The sequence below is a fragment of the Ursus arctos genome, unplaced genomic scaffold, assembly GCF_023065955.2.
Source record: "Ursus arctos isolate Adak ecotype North America unplaced genomic scaffold, UrsArc2.0 scaffold_30, whole genome shotgun sequence".
Lineage (NCBI taxonomy): Eukaryota > Metazoa > Chordata > Mammalia > Carnivora > Ursidae > Ursus > Ursus arctos.
This window is the reverse complement of record NW_026622986.1, coordinates 20940415-20957616: the sequence shown is the minus strand read 5'-3', so window position 1 is coordinate 20957616 and position 17202 is coordinate 20940415. Positions and strand designations below refer to the sequence as shown.

The 17202-nt window shown below is 34.9% G+C and overlaps 1 protein-coding gene and 1 non-coding gene across 2 annotated transcripts in view; both read left to right on the top strand.

Annotated features, from left to right (window-relative positions):
- STAM (signal transducing adaptor molecule) overlaps nt 1–17202 on the top strand; it is a 101775-nt gene that overhangs the window by 62005 nt on the left and 22568 nt on the right. Inside the window, exons 6-11 of the mRNA XM_048219540.2 lie at nt 7057–7147; nt 9401–9593; nt 11029–11123; nt 14905–14993; nt 16836–16923; nt 17146–17200. Coding sequence (XP_048075497.1) covers nt 7057–7147; nt 9401–9593; nt 11029–11123; nt 14905–14993; nt 16836–16923; nt 17146–17200 — 611 coding nt within the window. The remainder of the gene's footprint in view (nt 1–7056; nt 7148–9400; nt 9594–11028; nt 11124–14904; nt 14994–16835; nt 16924–17145; nt 17201–17202) is intronic.
- LOC113249604 (U6 spliceosomal RNA) lies at nt 11271–11374 on the top strand. The gene has a single exon (XR_003313837.1). It is a non-coding gene; the product is annotated as a U6 spliceosomal RNA (small nuclear RNA).

The window sequence follows — 17202 nt, the reverse complement described above, 5'->3', positions numbered from 1 at the left end:
GCAGTTGGTGGTATAGGAGGCATTGTTGACAATCTTGAGGGAGTTGTCATCTTTCTCATTGTTTGTGCCCATCATAAACATGGGGCATCAGCTGAAGGGGCAGATATGATGACCCTCTTGGCTCCACCGTTCAATTGAGCTCTCAGCCTTCTCCATGGTAGCGAAGACCCGAGTGGACTCCACAACATATTCAGCACCAGTATACCCCATTTGATGTTGGTGGGACTCTCACTCTTAGAATATGGAGGTGGGCTTTCCCTTGATGACAGGTTTCCTGTTCTCAGCCATGACTGTGCCATTGTATTTGCCGTGGGTGGAATCATATCGAAGCATGTGTACCATGTAGTTGATTTCAACGAAGGGGTCAGTGATGGCAACACTATCCACTTTGTCAGAGTTAAAAGCAGCCCTGGTGACTAGGTGTGTGATACAGCCAAATTGATTTACTCAGACCTTCACCATCCTGTCTCAGGGACGCAGTTGGCACTGTACAAGATGTGACTGTCCGTTGAATGGGGAGGCATAGAGAGCTGCTTTTTTTGTTTTGTTTTTCTTGCCTAATTGCTGTGACTAGGACTTCAAACAATATGTTGAACAATCCTTGTCCAGTTCTTGATTTTGGAAAGTTTTCAGGATTTCACCACTGAGTATGAAGTTAGCTGTGGGTTTATCATATGTGACCTTTATTATGTCAAGGTATGTTCCCTCTCTACCCACTTTATTGAAAGTTTTTATCTTCAAAGAATGTTGAATTTTGTTGGATGCTTTCTCTGCTTCTATTGAGATGATCATATGGTTATTATCCTTCATTGTATTAATGTGTATCATGTTGATGGATTTGCAGATATTGAACTATCCTTGCATCCGTGGAATAAATCCCACTTGATCTTGGTGTATGATATTTTCAATGTATTGTTGAATTTGGTTTGCTAATATTTTGTTGAGGATTTTTGCATGTTCATCAGGGATATTGGTCTGTACGTTTTTTTTTTCTTCTTTTTTTTTTTTTTTTTGTAGTGTCTCTTTTTTTTTAGTGTCAGGGTAATGCTGGCCTTGTACAATGAGTTTGGAAGCATTCCTTCCTCTTCAGTTCTTTGGAATGGTTTCCGAAGGATGGTGTTAATTCTTCAGGTGTTTGATACACATTCACCTAGTCCTGGACTTTTGTGTGTTGGGAGGTTTTTGATTACTGATTCAATTTTATTGCTAGTAATCATTTTTCAAGATTTACTGTTTTTCCTCATTTCGTTTCGGAAGAATGTAGAAATTTAATCATTTCTTCTAAGTTGTCCAGTTTGTTGGCATATAATTGTAGTAGTTTCTTATGATACTTTGTCTTTTTCTGGTATGGGTTGTACTTCTCTTCTTTCATTTCTGATTTTATTTATTTGAGTCCACTCTTTTTTTTCTTGATGAATCTGAATAATAGTTTATTGATTTTGTTAATCTTTTTAAAGTACCAGCTCTTAGTTTCATTGAGCAATTTTATTGTTGCTTTAGTGTCTACTTCATTGGTTTCTGCTCTCCTCTTTGTTATTTCCTCCCTTCTACTGACTTTGGGTTTTGTTGTTCTTTTTCTAGTTCTTTAGGTGTAAAGTTAGATTTTTTTTTTTGGATTTTTCTTGTTTCTTGAGGTAGGTCTGTATTACTACAAACTTTCCTCTTGCTATTGCTTTTTCTGAGTCCCATAGATTTTGGAACATTGTATTTTCATTTTCATTTGTCTCAAGGATTTTAAAAAATTTTCTCTTTGATATCTTTGTTGACCTGTTGGTTGTTCAGTAGCATGTCAAGTCTTCATGTATTTGTTTCTTATAGTTTTTTTTTCTAGTAACTGATTTCTAGTTTCAAACCATTATGGCTGGAAAAGATGCTTGATATATTTCTTCTTTTTAAATTTACTGAGTCTTATTTTGTGGCCTAACATGTGATCGATCCTAGAGAATGTTTCTTGTGAGAAGATGTGTATTCTGCTGTTTTGGGTTGGAATGTTCTGTGTGTATCTCTTACATCCATCTGGTCTAATGTGTCATTTAAGGCTGAAGTTTCCTTATTAATTTTCTATCTGGATGATCTATCAATTAACGTAAGCGGGTATTTTAAAGCCCCATACAGTTACTGTGTTGCTGTCATTTTTTCCTAAATTGTCTGTTAATATTCATTTTATATATATATTTTTTATTTTTATAATAATTTTTTGTTATGTTATGTTAGTCACCATACAGTACATCCCTAGTTTTTGATGTAATGTTCCATGATTCATTACTTGCGTATAACATCCAGTACACCATGCAATATGTGCCCTCCTTAATACCCATCACCAGCTTATCCCAATCCCCCACCCCCCCTCCCCTCTGAAGCCCTCAGTTTGTTTCCTAGAGTCCATAGTCTCTCATGGTTTATTCCCACTTCTGTTTACCCCCCCCTTCATTCTTCCCTTCCTTCTCCAACCAATCTTCTCATTTCTTATGTTCCATAAATGAGTGAAACCATATGGTAATTGTCTTTCTCTGCTTGACTTATTTCACTTAGCATACTCTCCTCCAGTCCCGTCCATGTTGCTGCAAATGTTGTGAAATCGTTCTTTTTGATGGCTGAATAATATTCCATTGTATATATGGACAACAACTTCTTAATCCAGTCATCTGGTGAAATGCATCTCGGCTCCTTCCACAATTTAGCTATTGTGGACAATGCTGCTATGAACATTGGGGTGCATATGGCCCTTCACTTCACGTCTGTATCTTTGGGGTAAATACCCAGTAGTGCAATTGCTGGATCATAGGATAGCTCAATTTTTAACTTTTTAAGGGACCTCCACACTGTTTTCCAAAGTGGCTGTACCAACTTGCATTCCCACCAACAGTGTAAGAGGGATCCCCTTTCTCCACAGCCTCTCCAACATTTGTCGTTTCCTGCCTTGTCAATTTTTGCCATTCTAACTGGCGTAAGGTGGCATCTCAATATGGTTTTGATTTGAATTTCCCTGATGGCTAATGATTTTGAACATTCTTTCATGTGTCTGTTAGCCATTTGTATGTCATCATTGGAAAAGTGTCTGTTCATATCTTCTGCCCGTTTTATGATTTATTTGTTTCTCGCGTACTGAGTTTGAGAAGTTCTTTGTAGATCTTGTATACCAGTCTTTTATCTGTAGTGTCATTTGCAAATATCTTCTCCGAATTCGTGGGCTGTCTCTTAGTTTTTTTGACTGTTTCCTTGGCTGTGCAGAAGCTTTTTATCTTGATGAAGTCCCACAAGTTCATTTTATCTTTTGTTTCTCTTGTCTTTGGAGATGTGTCATGAAAAACGTTGCTGTGGCCAATGTCAAAGAGGTTGCAGCCTATGTTCTCCTCTATGATTTTGATGATTCCTGTCTCACATCGAGGTCTTTTATCCATTTGGAGTTTATCTTTGTGTATGGTGTGAGAGAGTGGTCAAGTTTCATTCTTTTGCATGTAGCTGTGCAATTTTCCCAGCACCATTTATTGAAGAGACTGTTTTTTTTCCACTGGATGTTTTTTCCTGCTTTATCAAAGATTAGTTGCCCAAAGAGCCGAGGGTCCATTTCTGGGTTCTCTATTCTGTTCCATTGGTCTATGTGTCTGTTTTTGTGCCAGTACCATGGTGTCTTTGTGATCACAGCTTTGTAGTATAGCTTGAAATCCGGCAACGTGATGCCCCCAGCTTTGTTTTTCATTTTACATATTTAGGTGCTCCTATGTTGGGTTCATAAATATTTACAAGTGTTTTATTTTTTTGTTGAATTGGTCCCGTCATTATGTAATGTTCTTTTTTGTCTCTTGTTACAGTCTTTGTTTTAAAGCCTGTTTTGTGATTGATATAATTAATGCTACCCAAGGTTTCTTTTCATTTCCATTTGCATGGAAATTTTTTTTTTCTATCCCTTCATTCTCAGTAAATGTGCCTTCAGATTTCAAGTGCGTCTATTGATGGGTCTGATTTTTTTAATTCATCTACCCTATGTGTTATGATTGGAGGGTTTAGTCCATTTATATTTAAAGTAATTGTTGATAGGTGTGTATTTATTGCCATTTTGTTCATTGTTTCCTTGGTGTTTTTGTGGTACTTTTCTGTTTCTTTTTCTTCTCTTGGTGTCTTCCTTTATGATTTGATGACTTTCTTTAGTGTTTTGTTTGGATTGCTTTCTATTTTTTGTGTATCTGTTACAGGATTTTGGTTTGTATTTTGTTACAGGATTTTGGATTTGGGTGGTTACCCTGAGGTTCGTATATAACAACCTGTGTATATATGGCAGATTATTTTAAGTTGGTAGTTGCTTAAGTTCAGACACATTCTAAAAGCACTACATTTTTATTCCCTTCACCCACATTTTATATTTCTGATGTCATGTTTTACATCTTTTATTTGTGTATCTATTAAGTAGTTATTGTAAATATAGTTGACTTTATTACTCTTGTCTTGTAACCTTCATACTAGCTTTATTAGTGGTTGATCAGCAACCCTTACTATATGTTTTCTTTTATCAGTGAAATTTTTTTCTATCACATGTTTTCTTATTTCTAATTATGGTCTTTTCCCTATAAAGTAGACCCTCTAATATTTCTTGTGAAACCCTTTTAGTAGTGATGAACTCCTGTAGTTTTTGTTTATTTGGGAATTCTTTATCAGTTTTTCAGTTCTGAATGATAATCTTGTCTAGTAGCGTATCATTGGTTGTAAGTTTCTTCCTTTTCGCACTTTGAATATATTGTCTGCACTTTCTTCTTGAATGATAGAAATTCCTTCACAGACCACAAAAGATAAATATGTCTATTTTGTGAAATTCACCAAACTGAAAAAAAATTCATTTGTAATTGAAAAGGTTGTTCAGAGGAAGCATACCTTTAATTTTCAGAGATGTGTGATGTTATGCACAACTAATGAATCGTTGAACACTAATTGAAAACTAATGATGTACTGTATGTTGGGTAATTAAACATAATAAAAAACAAACAAAACCAAACCACACACACACACACACACAATTAGTATCTAAAGAAGATTCCACCTAGAGATGGATCAGAATTGAGGTGCTGAAAGTTTCATTTAGTGAACTGCAAAAAGCTTTTTAGTGTCCACTTTTCTAAAAAAGAAATGCTTTGTGCATTTGTTTGACAATATAAAATATACTAATGTCTATATAGAACTGTGTATGTAGAACTACATATGTATCTAGAACTGTATTTTACTGTACCATTGAATATTTTGCCTTTCATTTATTCAGCAATTATTTCTTGATTGCTAGTAATCCATCTATCTTTAGGCACATATATTCTCAGGGAACATATAGCAAAGTTATGGAGATAGATACAAGCAGATAATTTTAATATAAGTTGAGATTTATTGACTGTTACTATGTGCCAGGCACCGTTCTATGTGCTGTATATGTGTTAATTTGAATACTATTTAGAATTCCATTTATGTTGCTCCTGGTTGCTTTGGGTATTCTAGTATATATATTTGTAACTGTTCACAGTCTATTTTGAGTTAATATTGTATTATTTCATGTAAAATGTAGAAACTTTGCAACTGTTTAGGGCTTATTTACTCTTCATTTCACCATCCTTTATGCAATAATTATCATATGTATGACCTACATTACCTCTGTGTATGTAGGAGAGAATGTTAAACTTTTTTTTTTATTTTAATGTTTTTTTTTTATATTATGTTAGTCACCATACAGTACATCCCTGGTTTCTGATGTAAAGTTCGGTGATTCATTAGTTGCGTATAACACCCAGCACACCATGCAATACGTGCCCTCCTTACTACCCATCACCAGTCTATCCTTTAAACCCTCGTGGTGGCCCCCATCCTGAGTTTGGAAACTACATGTTAATTTAATCCTCTCGAAAGCCTACAATATGTAGGTGCTATTACCCGCATTTTGTAGTTGAGGGTCTTAAGGCACGAAGAGGTTAATGTACCCCAGGTCGTACATTAGAACCTGATAGATTTAGGATTTAAACCCATGTTTCCTGGCTCCACAATTTAAATTCTTAACTACCCACAGCATAGTACCTTGTTAAAAGTACTATCAGAGGAACACAGGAGGGAATGCTTAATTTAGGGGTTTAGGAAAGTTTCATTGAGAAAGTGATTATTTTAGCTGTTGACTGACTGGTGAGTTAAAACTCAATAGGGAAAAATGTGGACAGAGTAAAAGGAGCCAGAGGGGAGGACGTTATAAGTAGAAATAAATCTGTGTCAGAGGCATAAAAGTGTGTGTGTGTGTGTGTGTGTGTGTGTGCGCGCACGCGTGCTAGCAGTTACTATTAACTGGAGTATATTGTCAGAATTAACTAGTTGTATTTTAGTTTACAAAATAGTATAATTTTATGAGTATTATATCGTTATATATAAATCACAGTTCCTGAAGATGACATCCTGCCTTTTAATGTGGAAGGAAGCAATAAAATATAACTTGAACAGATATTTTAAATTAAAAAAAACTATTTGTTTTTATTTTTGTTTTTAAAGATTTTATTTATTTATTTGAGAGAGAGGGAGAGAGAGAGTCCAAAGGAAGAGGGAGAAGCAGACTCCATGCTGAACAGGGAGCCCGATGTGGGGCTTAATCCCAGGACCCTGAGATCATGACCTGAGCTGAAGGCAGACGCTTAACCGACTGGGCCATCCAGGCGCCCCCAAAATCTATTTGTTTTTAAAATATATATCTCCTTCCCTTTCTCAACCTCTTTTCTGGTTTCAGGATTTTTCTGACAATTTTTAAATCTCCTCTAGTCTTTCTTCTCTTGTTTGTGTGCTGTCTTCTTTTAGCTTACTGCCTTTACACAAATGTAGGAGAGTGCGATTAGGCTGTCAGCCCTCAGTATCCAGTTTCTTTCAGTCTTTTTTCTCCAATTCTAGCCCTTCTCCTTTCAAAGTGGAGACTGCTCCAGTTTGGATTATTTTCTGCTTCAGAAGTCTGTGGTAGATTGATAAGAAGGTTCTTGCATGTTCTTAGATTAAGTGGAGGTAGGAAAATTTGAGGACAATCCTCAAATATTGTGTTCCTTTTTTGTGTGTTAGGCTGCAGAACAAGCAAAAGCAAGCCCAGCCTTGGTTGCCAAAGATCCTGGTACTGTGGCTAACAAAAAGGAAGAAGAAGATTTAGCAAAAGGTATGTTTTTAAGTCCTGGGTATTGGAAAGGTGGGAAGAAAATGGGTCCCTTACTTAATATTATTTTCCTGAGATATTTAAAAGTAAAAGACATAGGACTTTATGGCTAATGCTGAAATCTACTTTTGCCCCTCTACGGTATCAAATAATACTCTTCTGAGACAACTACTATTCATATATGTCCTTTCAAGTCTATGTTGTAATGCTGTTTTTATTACACTATATATCCATAAACAATACCAGATACTTTTATGTGTCCAACAAATTCTTTTTTCATAAGTAATTATACATATCATTTACAGTTTTTTTTCATGCTACAGTGTGTCTAAGATCTATTCATAGTAAAACATATAAATCAAGTTCACTTGTTTTAACTATTGTATAATAGACCAGCGTACTAATAAATATATACTGTAGTTTTATCTGTCCTGCTACTGATGGATGTTTGGGTTTTCTGGGATTTTTGTCTTTTTTTTTTTTTTTTTTTTTTTTTTTTTTACAATACTAAGTAGGCTGCATTGAATATTCTTATAAATATTTTCGTGTGTGTGTGTATTGTGTGACTGCAGCTGGAATTTTTGGCTCATGGGGAAGTACATCTTCAACTTTGTTAAATAGTTGTATTATTTCCTTTGCCATTGGCAGTGTATGAAAGTTATTAATATCTTTAATCTCCTAAAAACATTTGGTATTGTCAGAGTTTAATTTTTGTGATTCTGATAGGTTGGAAGTAATGCCCAATTATTTTGACTTTTATTTCCTTGATTACTAGTGAGTCTGTGTCCTTTTTTGTATGTTTATTAAGTGTTCTGAATACCTCTCTTTTTATTGAGTTTTTTTTTTAAGATAATGATACATAGTCTTAATTTTGGATGTTAAACTTTTGCCTGTTTTTTTTTTTTTTTTAAGATTTTATTTATTTGAGAGAGAGAGTGAGAGATCATGAGATGGGGGACCATCAGAGGGAGCCTGATGCAGGCTCGATCCTGGGACTCTGGGATCACAACCTGAGCCGGAGACAGTCGCTTAACTGACTGAGCCACCCAGGCACCTTTGCCTGTTATTTCTATTGTAGATATCTACTCTTGATATTTGGCTTTTACTTTAACTTTGATAATGGTGTGTTTTATCAAACAGGAGTTTTAAGTTTTGATGTAGTCAAAAGTTTTGCCTTTTTATTATGATTTTTGCTTTTTTATATCTTAAGATATTTTTCCTTACTCCCAAATCCTAAAAGGTACTTTCCTGTATTTTCTTATGATTGTTTTAAAGTTTTCGTTTTCCTTTTAGTTCTTTTATCAATGTAGAACAGAGGTGGAAGGGACGAAGAGTTGAAAGCAGGGTCATCAGTCTGTTCAGATTACATTGCAGAGCCTGAGTGACACATGGCAATGGCCTGCATTGGGGGAGGAGTGGAAGCGATAGAAGAAACACATTTGAGGGATGCCTGTGTGGGTGGCTCAGTTGGTTAAGCGTCTGACTCTTGATTTTGGCTCAGGTCTTGATCTCAGGGTTCTGAGATCTAGCCTTGCCTCGGGCTCCATGCTGGGCATGGAGCCTGTCTCTCCCTCTCCCTCTGCCCCTCTAAAGTTTCCGTCTGAAACTTTGTTGTAGTTATTTCCAAGTTCCATTTCTTAGACTGATTACATAAGAATTAACTTCGGAGCCACAAAGTGCAGGTTCTCGGGTACTACCTTTGACACTCCGATTAGTAAGTCTTCATTGAGATTTGGGACTCTTGACTTCCCAGGTGATTTTGATTATCATTTTGGGAACAGAAGCTATAGAAATATATTAAAAAGATGAAAGAAAATTAAAGTATCTGCAGCTAAATAAAAAAAGTGGATCTAAGAGATTGTATCTTTTTAGTACCCAGAATACTTTAAATTTTATCCATTCAGTAAAAGTAGTTACTATGCAGGGCACCTGGCTGGCTCAGTTGGTAGAGCATGTGACTCTTGATCTTGGTGTTATTAAGAGTTCAAGCTTCATGTTGGATGTAGAGATGACATAAAAAAGATAAACTCTTAAAAAAAATAGTCGTTATTCTGTTCAACTTTTTAATAGTTTATTCTTTAAACTTTCAGTTGTGAATGAATAAAATTGATGAAATTCTTTTTATTCAGTATGTCAAGATATGTCCTGGTTCCATCTCCACATTTAAAAGAATACCTTTTACCTTCAGATACCTTTTTGTTCTTCTTTGGATTGTCGGGTATATTAACTGGGTCTTTTTAACTCATTCTTTTCCAGCTATTGAGTTGTCCTTGAAGGACCAAAGGCAGCAGTCAACCACCCTTTCTACTTTGTACCCAAGCACATCCAATCTCTTAACTAACCACCAACATGAAGGCCGAAAAGTTCGTGCTATATATGACTTTGAAGCTGCTGAAGATAATGAACTTACTTTTAAAGCTGGAGAAATAATTACAGTTCTTGATGACAGGTGATGGATAATATCAAATTGATAATAAGTTGACATTCATATGAAAATATATAACATACTACTTCTGTGTTTCGTATTATTCCTGTTGAATGCCTTTACCAAAGGTAATAAGAAAAAATATTGATGTAGATATTTTCTGTGTGTGACTCATTGCTTTGCTTGTGTCATATTGTATGGATTCTTATTTGTAGTTTAATTTTTTTTCTCATCTCTTATTTAAATAATTTTTATTTGTTTTGGAGGCCTAGTTTATTCATTTTTTGTTCCATCTAATAATATAAATTATTAAATTAGTAAGATAAATATTTTAGAAATTTTGCCAAATATGTGCATATATTTATGGAATTTGTTAGAAATACGTAATATATTGAACTTATTTATTCACAAAAAACAGTATATTGGTCAAATTCATTTTACATGAAATTATTATACATTTACATTATTATGGAAGTGATTCAGTACATCTGTTTGTTTTTTAATTTAAATTCAATTAACCAACATATAGTGTATTATTAGTTTCAGAGACAGAGTTCAGTGATTCATCTGCCTTATATAATACCCAGTGCTCATTACATCATGTGCCCTTTTTCATGTCCATCACCCAGTTACCCTATCCCCCCACCCCCCTCCTTTCCAGCAACCCTCAGTTTGTTTCCTGTAAGTACATCTGGGTTTTGACTATAGTTTTATGTTTACTCAAAAATTGTTACTGATGATTGTTACTGATAATAAAGTGCTAAACTTTGCAAGTGGTTTTAAAAACTAAATTTAAAAAAATTTAGGTTATTTCTATAGTTTACATTGTTTTCTTGAGTGAAAGAAAATGCGGTAAAGTTTGAGCTGTTTCGCTGGAAATTGCACAAAACCTTGATCATTGATTGATTCATTCAAAAAATGTTCATCGAGAGCTTGCTAGCTTTCCTTATACCAGGCACCAAGGATACAGTGGTGAACCATGAAATTTATCTGAGTGTGTGTGTTCATTGTGAATGTTTTGTGCTATAAACAGTGTCATCTGTCATGTTGTTTCTTGTGGGGGAAAAGGTGCTAGTGTGTACAAGAGAGCACACTAATTTAGGAATGGATCTGAATTAAGAGCCTACCATTACCTTACTACAAAGGAGTCTTATAGGGAACGCATGAACTACCTGAAATTGAGGAGATATTGTTTTGGGTACGAATTCAGAGCCTTGTATTCAATCTTCAAAGCTTTCACCAGCCTTCCAAAAGATAAAGAGCTGTGTGTTTAACACCTCTTTATCTTCTCTGAGGTTTCATCTTCTATTTGTAATAATGGTACATTCACTCTTTCCCTCACTGGATTGTTGGGGGATTCAAATCTGGTAATAATGCAAATTAAACACTATAAAAGGTGAAGATTTATAGAGATAAAAATCTTTATTATAATCAAGCATTCTTTTTTGCTCCTCATTAGTGATCCCAACTGGTGGAAGGGTGAAACCCATCAAGGCATCGGGTTATTTCCCTCTAATTTTGTGACTGCTGATCTTACTGCTGAACCAGAAATGAGTAAGTATTTTCCAGTCTGTAAGTGGATGATAATCCACAACCGTCTTCTTAATAAAAGAGTAAATTCAACTTCATGGAAAGTTATAAGCTGAGCTGGGACTCTCAGATGTTAGTGCCTCCAAGGTGTTTATTAAGAATGCAGCTTGTGTGCTCGCTTCGGCAGCACATATACTAAAATTGGAGCAATACAGAGATTACCATGGTCCCCGTGTAAGGATGACGTGCACATTCATGAAGAATTCCATGTTTTTGTATTATATGTGGTGATGAATTACTAAATTCTGCTCCTGAACCAATATTGCACTGTATGTTAACTAACTGGAATTTAAGTAAAAATTTAAAAAGAAAAAAATGCAGCTTCCTAATCAGTAGATTATTTACCAGAAATCATTTAATTATCTGCAAATTGAAATTATCTGTCTACCAAGACTATCCTTAATCAAATAATTGGGCAGACTATGGACTTTTCTTTAAAAATACTAGATATATACCATTATAAAACTGAAGATTAAGTGTTATGAAATTTATGCATTATGTATTTTCATTATCAGTTGATAAAGTATGACAAATGCAGTGTAATCTCATAGAGAGTTCTTTCTGTTCTAAGATTGAGGCCATTTCTTTAGTGTCTAGCCCCAAACTTGGAGGTAGTGGCCTGTAAGCAGTATAATAGCTTTCCTAAGCTCCCATGTCAGATAGTCAGAAGGAACCATAACTAATGATGTGAATACCTTTTTGTTTGGTTTCCAAACGTGTGCTACTAGGGGAAGTAAACTAGAAAGTAGGGCGCAGGAGGAAAAGTGATAAAATTGGAAGGCATAATGGTTGCAGGAGATGTAACTACTGGTAACCTACCAAAATATTGGGAGGCAGTTCACTATATTTCTATATAAAACTATACTTCGCTAATCTTCATAATGATGAGTCTGGGTCATCAAGATTAAGTCATAATCTCCTTTTTATGAAACGAATATGTTCCAGTATAGAAAGATTTCCATTAGTGGTTGAAAGGTTTAGAATTTTAAGAGTTTGTGTATATAAGTTGGTAGGCTATAGTTGTCTGGCAAAATAATTCACCTCATCTCATCTTTCTGTAATGCCGATAGAAGGGATCAAAGAGAGTTAGTTATAAGCTACAGGATGCTTAGGTCTTTTTCAGTTTATGAGAATTTTAAGAAAGGATCTTTGTCTTAGTCATCTTTTCATTTCCAACAGCGCATAGTACTGAATTGTACCCAGAATACAGGCTATGTAAATATGTAAACAATAAATGATACATATGTGTGTATATATACATATGTGTGTGTTTTCATATATATATATATACACGTGTGTGTGTGTGTGTGTGTATATATATATATAAATATATATATAAAAGATACCCTTTTCTTGAATAAGAATACTTCTCTTTCAAGAGAAGGCTTTAACAAGAAATCAGACATTACTTTTATCTTTGATGAAACAAAGATGTCTCCTAATTATTGCCAAGTTGTCTCGTGTCATTTTCTGACTGATTTATGACATAGGCAGAGTCCTGATACCCATTCTAGTAATGGAGTTCTTTTTTGTTAGAACTCAAAAAATATGTTGTAGAACCTTTTTAAATGGCAGTGTATTGCGTGCCAACTTTTTAACCTGGGCTTATGGTGCCGGGTTTCTTTGGTTTTTTTGAGGTTTGGGTTCTTTGTTTTTGTTTTGTCTCAGTAAGCTGTTGGAAAAGATGGAATTGTCTTGGACTTCTGTTCAAGATGAAATCCAAGATCTCATGGATCATGTAGCCGACTCACCTTTTTCCCCATCATATAGCAGTGCAGCTTCAAAATGAGCATTCTAGCTCTTCTTCCTGTGTGTCACTCTGGACTACTGAAAAGAAGAGCAGGAACAGAAGAGCTTCTGTAGTGGAATTGTAGCTCTTGAGTTTGGGAAATGAGTTAGCATGATCTTCTTAGCATTCTTCTTCTTCTTCTTCTTTTTTTAAGATTTTATTTATTTGAGAGAGAGAGAGAGCATGAGAGAGGGGAGGGTCAGAGGGAGAACCAGACTCCTCCGCTCAGCGGGGAGCCTGATGTGGGGCTCCATCCCAGGATCATGACTGGAGCCAAAGGCAGATGCTTAACCAACTGAGCCATCCAGGCAGCCCTTCATAGCATTATTCTTTATGAGGAAACAGAAGCCCACTTTACTTAATGTCCTGTACAAGTACCTGCCCTGCTTAGCTTGTTTTTCTTTTGGATGTGTAGGAAGATATCATGAAAACAGTTTATTTTGTGTACACACACACACACACACACACACACACACACACATGCACTTACGCACACACGCATATTTGGTAATAGTATTAGTGCCTATGAGAAGAAGCACTAAAAACTTGTGCATTGTCAGCTGTTAAGGTGTCGAGTCTACCATGTGTTCGCTTATGGGTAGCAGCCAATGCAGTGCTTTTCCAGCGCTCTACTTGTTAATAGCTCAAGATATAAAAAGCAGAAATATCTCTAGCACATGTCTCTTTTACCCCCTAGGAAAATAAAATCAGCTGAAACTTTTGTGTGTGTATAGAATTTTGCTTTATGGTGACTTAAATGGGATGAATGGAAATTAAATTATCTACATATATATAGAAGCTTACAGCACAGAATATGTAAGTGGTATGAGTTCCTGTTCTCAGAGTAAAAAATCATCGGCCAGATTCCAGTATGTGGGCTGGTAGCGCCAGATAGATTGGTATTTAAATCCAGGCTGTGTCATATATTAACTTTCTCCTGTGCAAGCGTTTTTAATATTGCTGTGCTGCTGTTAACCTCATTTTTAAAATGGGCGTATCTTATAAGATGGTAGAAGATATTCATTTGGGAGGAAATGTAATATTCTGTTATGCACATTTAATAGTTTAATTAATATATTTCTTTTCCCTAATTCAGCTCCATTCCCAAACCCCTTTTCGTCTTGATTCTTAATATTTTTATGAATACTGGTTAACCACATTGGTACAAGGATGAGAAATGCAGAAAGGAAGTTCATTCCTTTAAAGTCGTATGGGCTTCTCAGTATGTTGGAGGAGAAGGTTAATTGCTCTATTAATCATAACCTTATATTTACTAGTTAATGATACATTGAATAGTTTTTAAAGACTGCCTTGTTAAGCAAGAGAAATATGTGCTTCTGACCCGTGGTTTGCAAATCCCTTCATAACCACATTTTTATTTCAAAGAGTAATGTAACTAAAAAAATGCAGGCTGATTTAGTGGAAAAGTCACATCACTGCCCATGCCCCTTGTAAAGTTCTCCACTGACCTGAATGTCATTCTCCTAGTAAAAAGTCTGACGGGCTTGCCAGAACACGTATAGCTGACTTTACATTTCACTACATTGAAATAGCATGGTCTTTCAAATGAGATTTTTTCTTTGAAGAAACTGGTAATTTAAAAGAGGACTTATTTTAATTTGTAGAGTTCATTTATGACCGTGTAAAACTTTACTTTTTTTTTTAACTCTCATATGTACATGAGATATATGTGAGAAATATACCTCTTATTTTTAGTGAAGTATCTTTTACAGAAAATGTAAAATCTTAAGAGAAAATTAAGAAATCTTCACAGAATTCCATAAAATAATGTTCTCTCATTATTGCCTAAATCTGTACTCGAATTATTCCTTAAATTGAGTCTCTCAGATTGAAGGGAATAAAAGAAAAATCCAAATTCTCTCGTGTAATTTAAAGTGCTTTAAATAGAATTTTAAGTTTATTATAAGGAAAAGATAAATATTACATGTTTTACAGTTAAGACGGAGAAGAAGACGGTACAATTTAGTGATGATGTTCAAGTAGAAACAATAGAGCCAGAACCGGAGCAAGCCTTTATTGATGAAGTAAGTGGTTTCCTCTGTGAGAGTTGTTTGTACTTGGGATTGAAGTTGAAGTGCTGTTATTGTCATCTTTAAAAAAAATTGATTACTTGATTAATCGATGGATTTTATGTTATAAAATTCAAGCAGTATAGACAAAGCAAAGATTGTCTTTGAAACTGTCTCTCTAGTCTCATTATTTAAAATTCCTGCTTAGCATTCCATCGAATGGGTTTGTATGATATAATTATTTTACTATTGGAGCTTAGGTTTTTTGCAGGTTTTCTTGTGGTTTTTTAAAAATTATTATTGCAAACACAGTTGTAGTGAAAAATTTTTGGATGGAATATATTTAATAGAGTATGTGACTTTTATTTGCAAAGATCAGTATTTAATGCTCTGGAAATTACATCCTTTGTAACATTTTAAACTTACAATGAAAAATAATATGTCATCTTTAAAATATTTGAAGGGATTTTATAGGTTTTTGTCTTCTTTGGGAGGAACCATAAACAGAAAGTTTGAAGAGTCCTCTTTTAGAGAAAGACTGTTGAAGACTGTGCTGAGAGCCAGGGAATCTAAGTGAATCAGGAAGAGTTATGTTTGACCAATTACGCTGCATAAGAAAATGTGTATAGAGTCAGTCTAGTGGTCGGTATAGAAATCTTATTTCTCTGATATTAGATAATTTCAAATAGCTGTAATTTTCTGTAAACAAATAAAACAAAAATTATCCAGATGTTCGTTGACTTTCTCATGTTACCTCCACTTCCCTCCACTTTTTTTTTTCTTTGCTGTAGGCAAACTTTTCTGACACATGCCTTCTTTTCTAGGCTACTTAAACTGAAAATTGTGAATCTTCTACATTGAAAAATAGTATCCATTACAAGATATAAAATTCTTTTGACTTTAGAAGAGTTTTTTATATACTTATGTCATTTTCACTCACCAGTGATTAGTTCATCTCTCAAGCTGTTCTTTGTAGAAACAGAGTCTTTGTTTTGGTTTAAATGACGTATAAAATTGGTAGTCTTCTACATTATTTACCTAACGTACCTATGGTTAGTAGCGTAACCATGTAAAAACCGTTGCATGGAGAAAACTTTGTTATTATTGCAGTAGTGTTCTTTGGTACATGAGATCAGTATTTTGACGCTTAAAAACTTACATGTAAGTACATATACACTTGTATAATATATAGATGTACTTATATAATGATGGCTTCATTAGTTCCATTGGTTTTTATAAGGGAAGATTCTGAAATCTGCGTCCTTGCTTTGAGATGCCTTCCAGCCTTTCACATAGGAAAATAGAGAAACCACAAATCTTCTTCCTTCCTTTTATAACAGACTGAAATATTGGTGGAAAGAAAATGTAGAATAAAATGTTATGGCCCTACTTAGAAGGAGAAGAGCTGCAATATAGCTGAGCTATGCCTCACTGAAACAGCTGCTGTATTCACCATGGTGGAGAAGCAATAACGAGTTGTTAGTCATAAGTAATGCCATCTTGAGAGAGAAGTTACACCTGTCAGCATGGCAAGGCGACAGCTGCTCCAAAACAAAATGACACAGAAATCCACAAGCATGACATAACAGATTGAAGAACTCACACATTTTAAGTTTAAATATGTTTCTTCTCATTTAAGAGAGTCTCTGTTAGCAGTTTCAAAAGTAAGTGGGAAGAACTTTCAAGGCTCTGACTTCACGTGTTACTAAAGAGAACAGATACTAAATACGTAAAGGCAAAATTGGAGTCTCCATATGAATCACCAAAATTCTCCATCCATTATCTGATTAATGAAGTGAGACCATATTGTTGCATAACGATTTGTTGCTTTTTTTATTAACTATTTAATTCCTTTAGGACAAAATGGACCAGTTGCTACAGATGTTGCAAAGTACAGATCCCAGTGATGACCAGCCAGATCTTCCAGAGTTACTTCATCTTGAAGGTAGACTTTGTTTTCCATTAACCTTACACGTAAAGAATAACCAGAGATTATATCCAGTGTTCTGTTGCAGATGCTTTTATATTTAAATAAAGTTGAGAATGATATAAAAAATGTTAACATTTCCACTCCTCTGTGACCTAGTCTCACTTATATGGATATCCATGAGGGATGTGCTTACTTTTGCTATGTTTACTTATGTTTCTTTAAATCTTGTTATCTTAGCAATGTGTCACCAGATGGGACCTCTCATTGATGAAAAGCTGGAAGATATTGATAGGT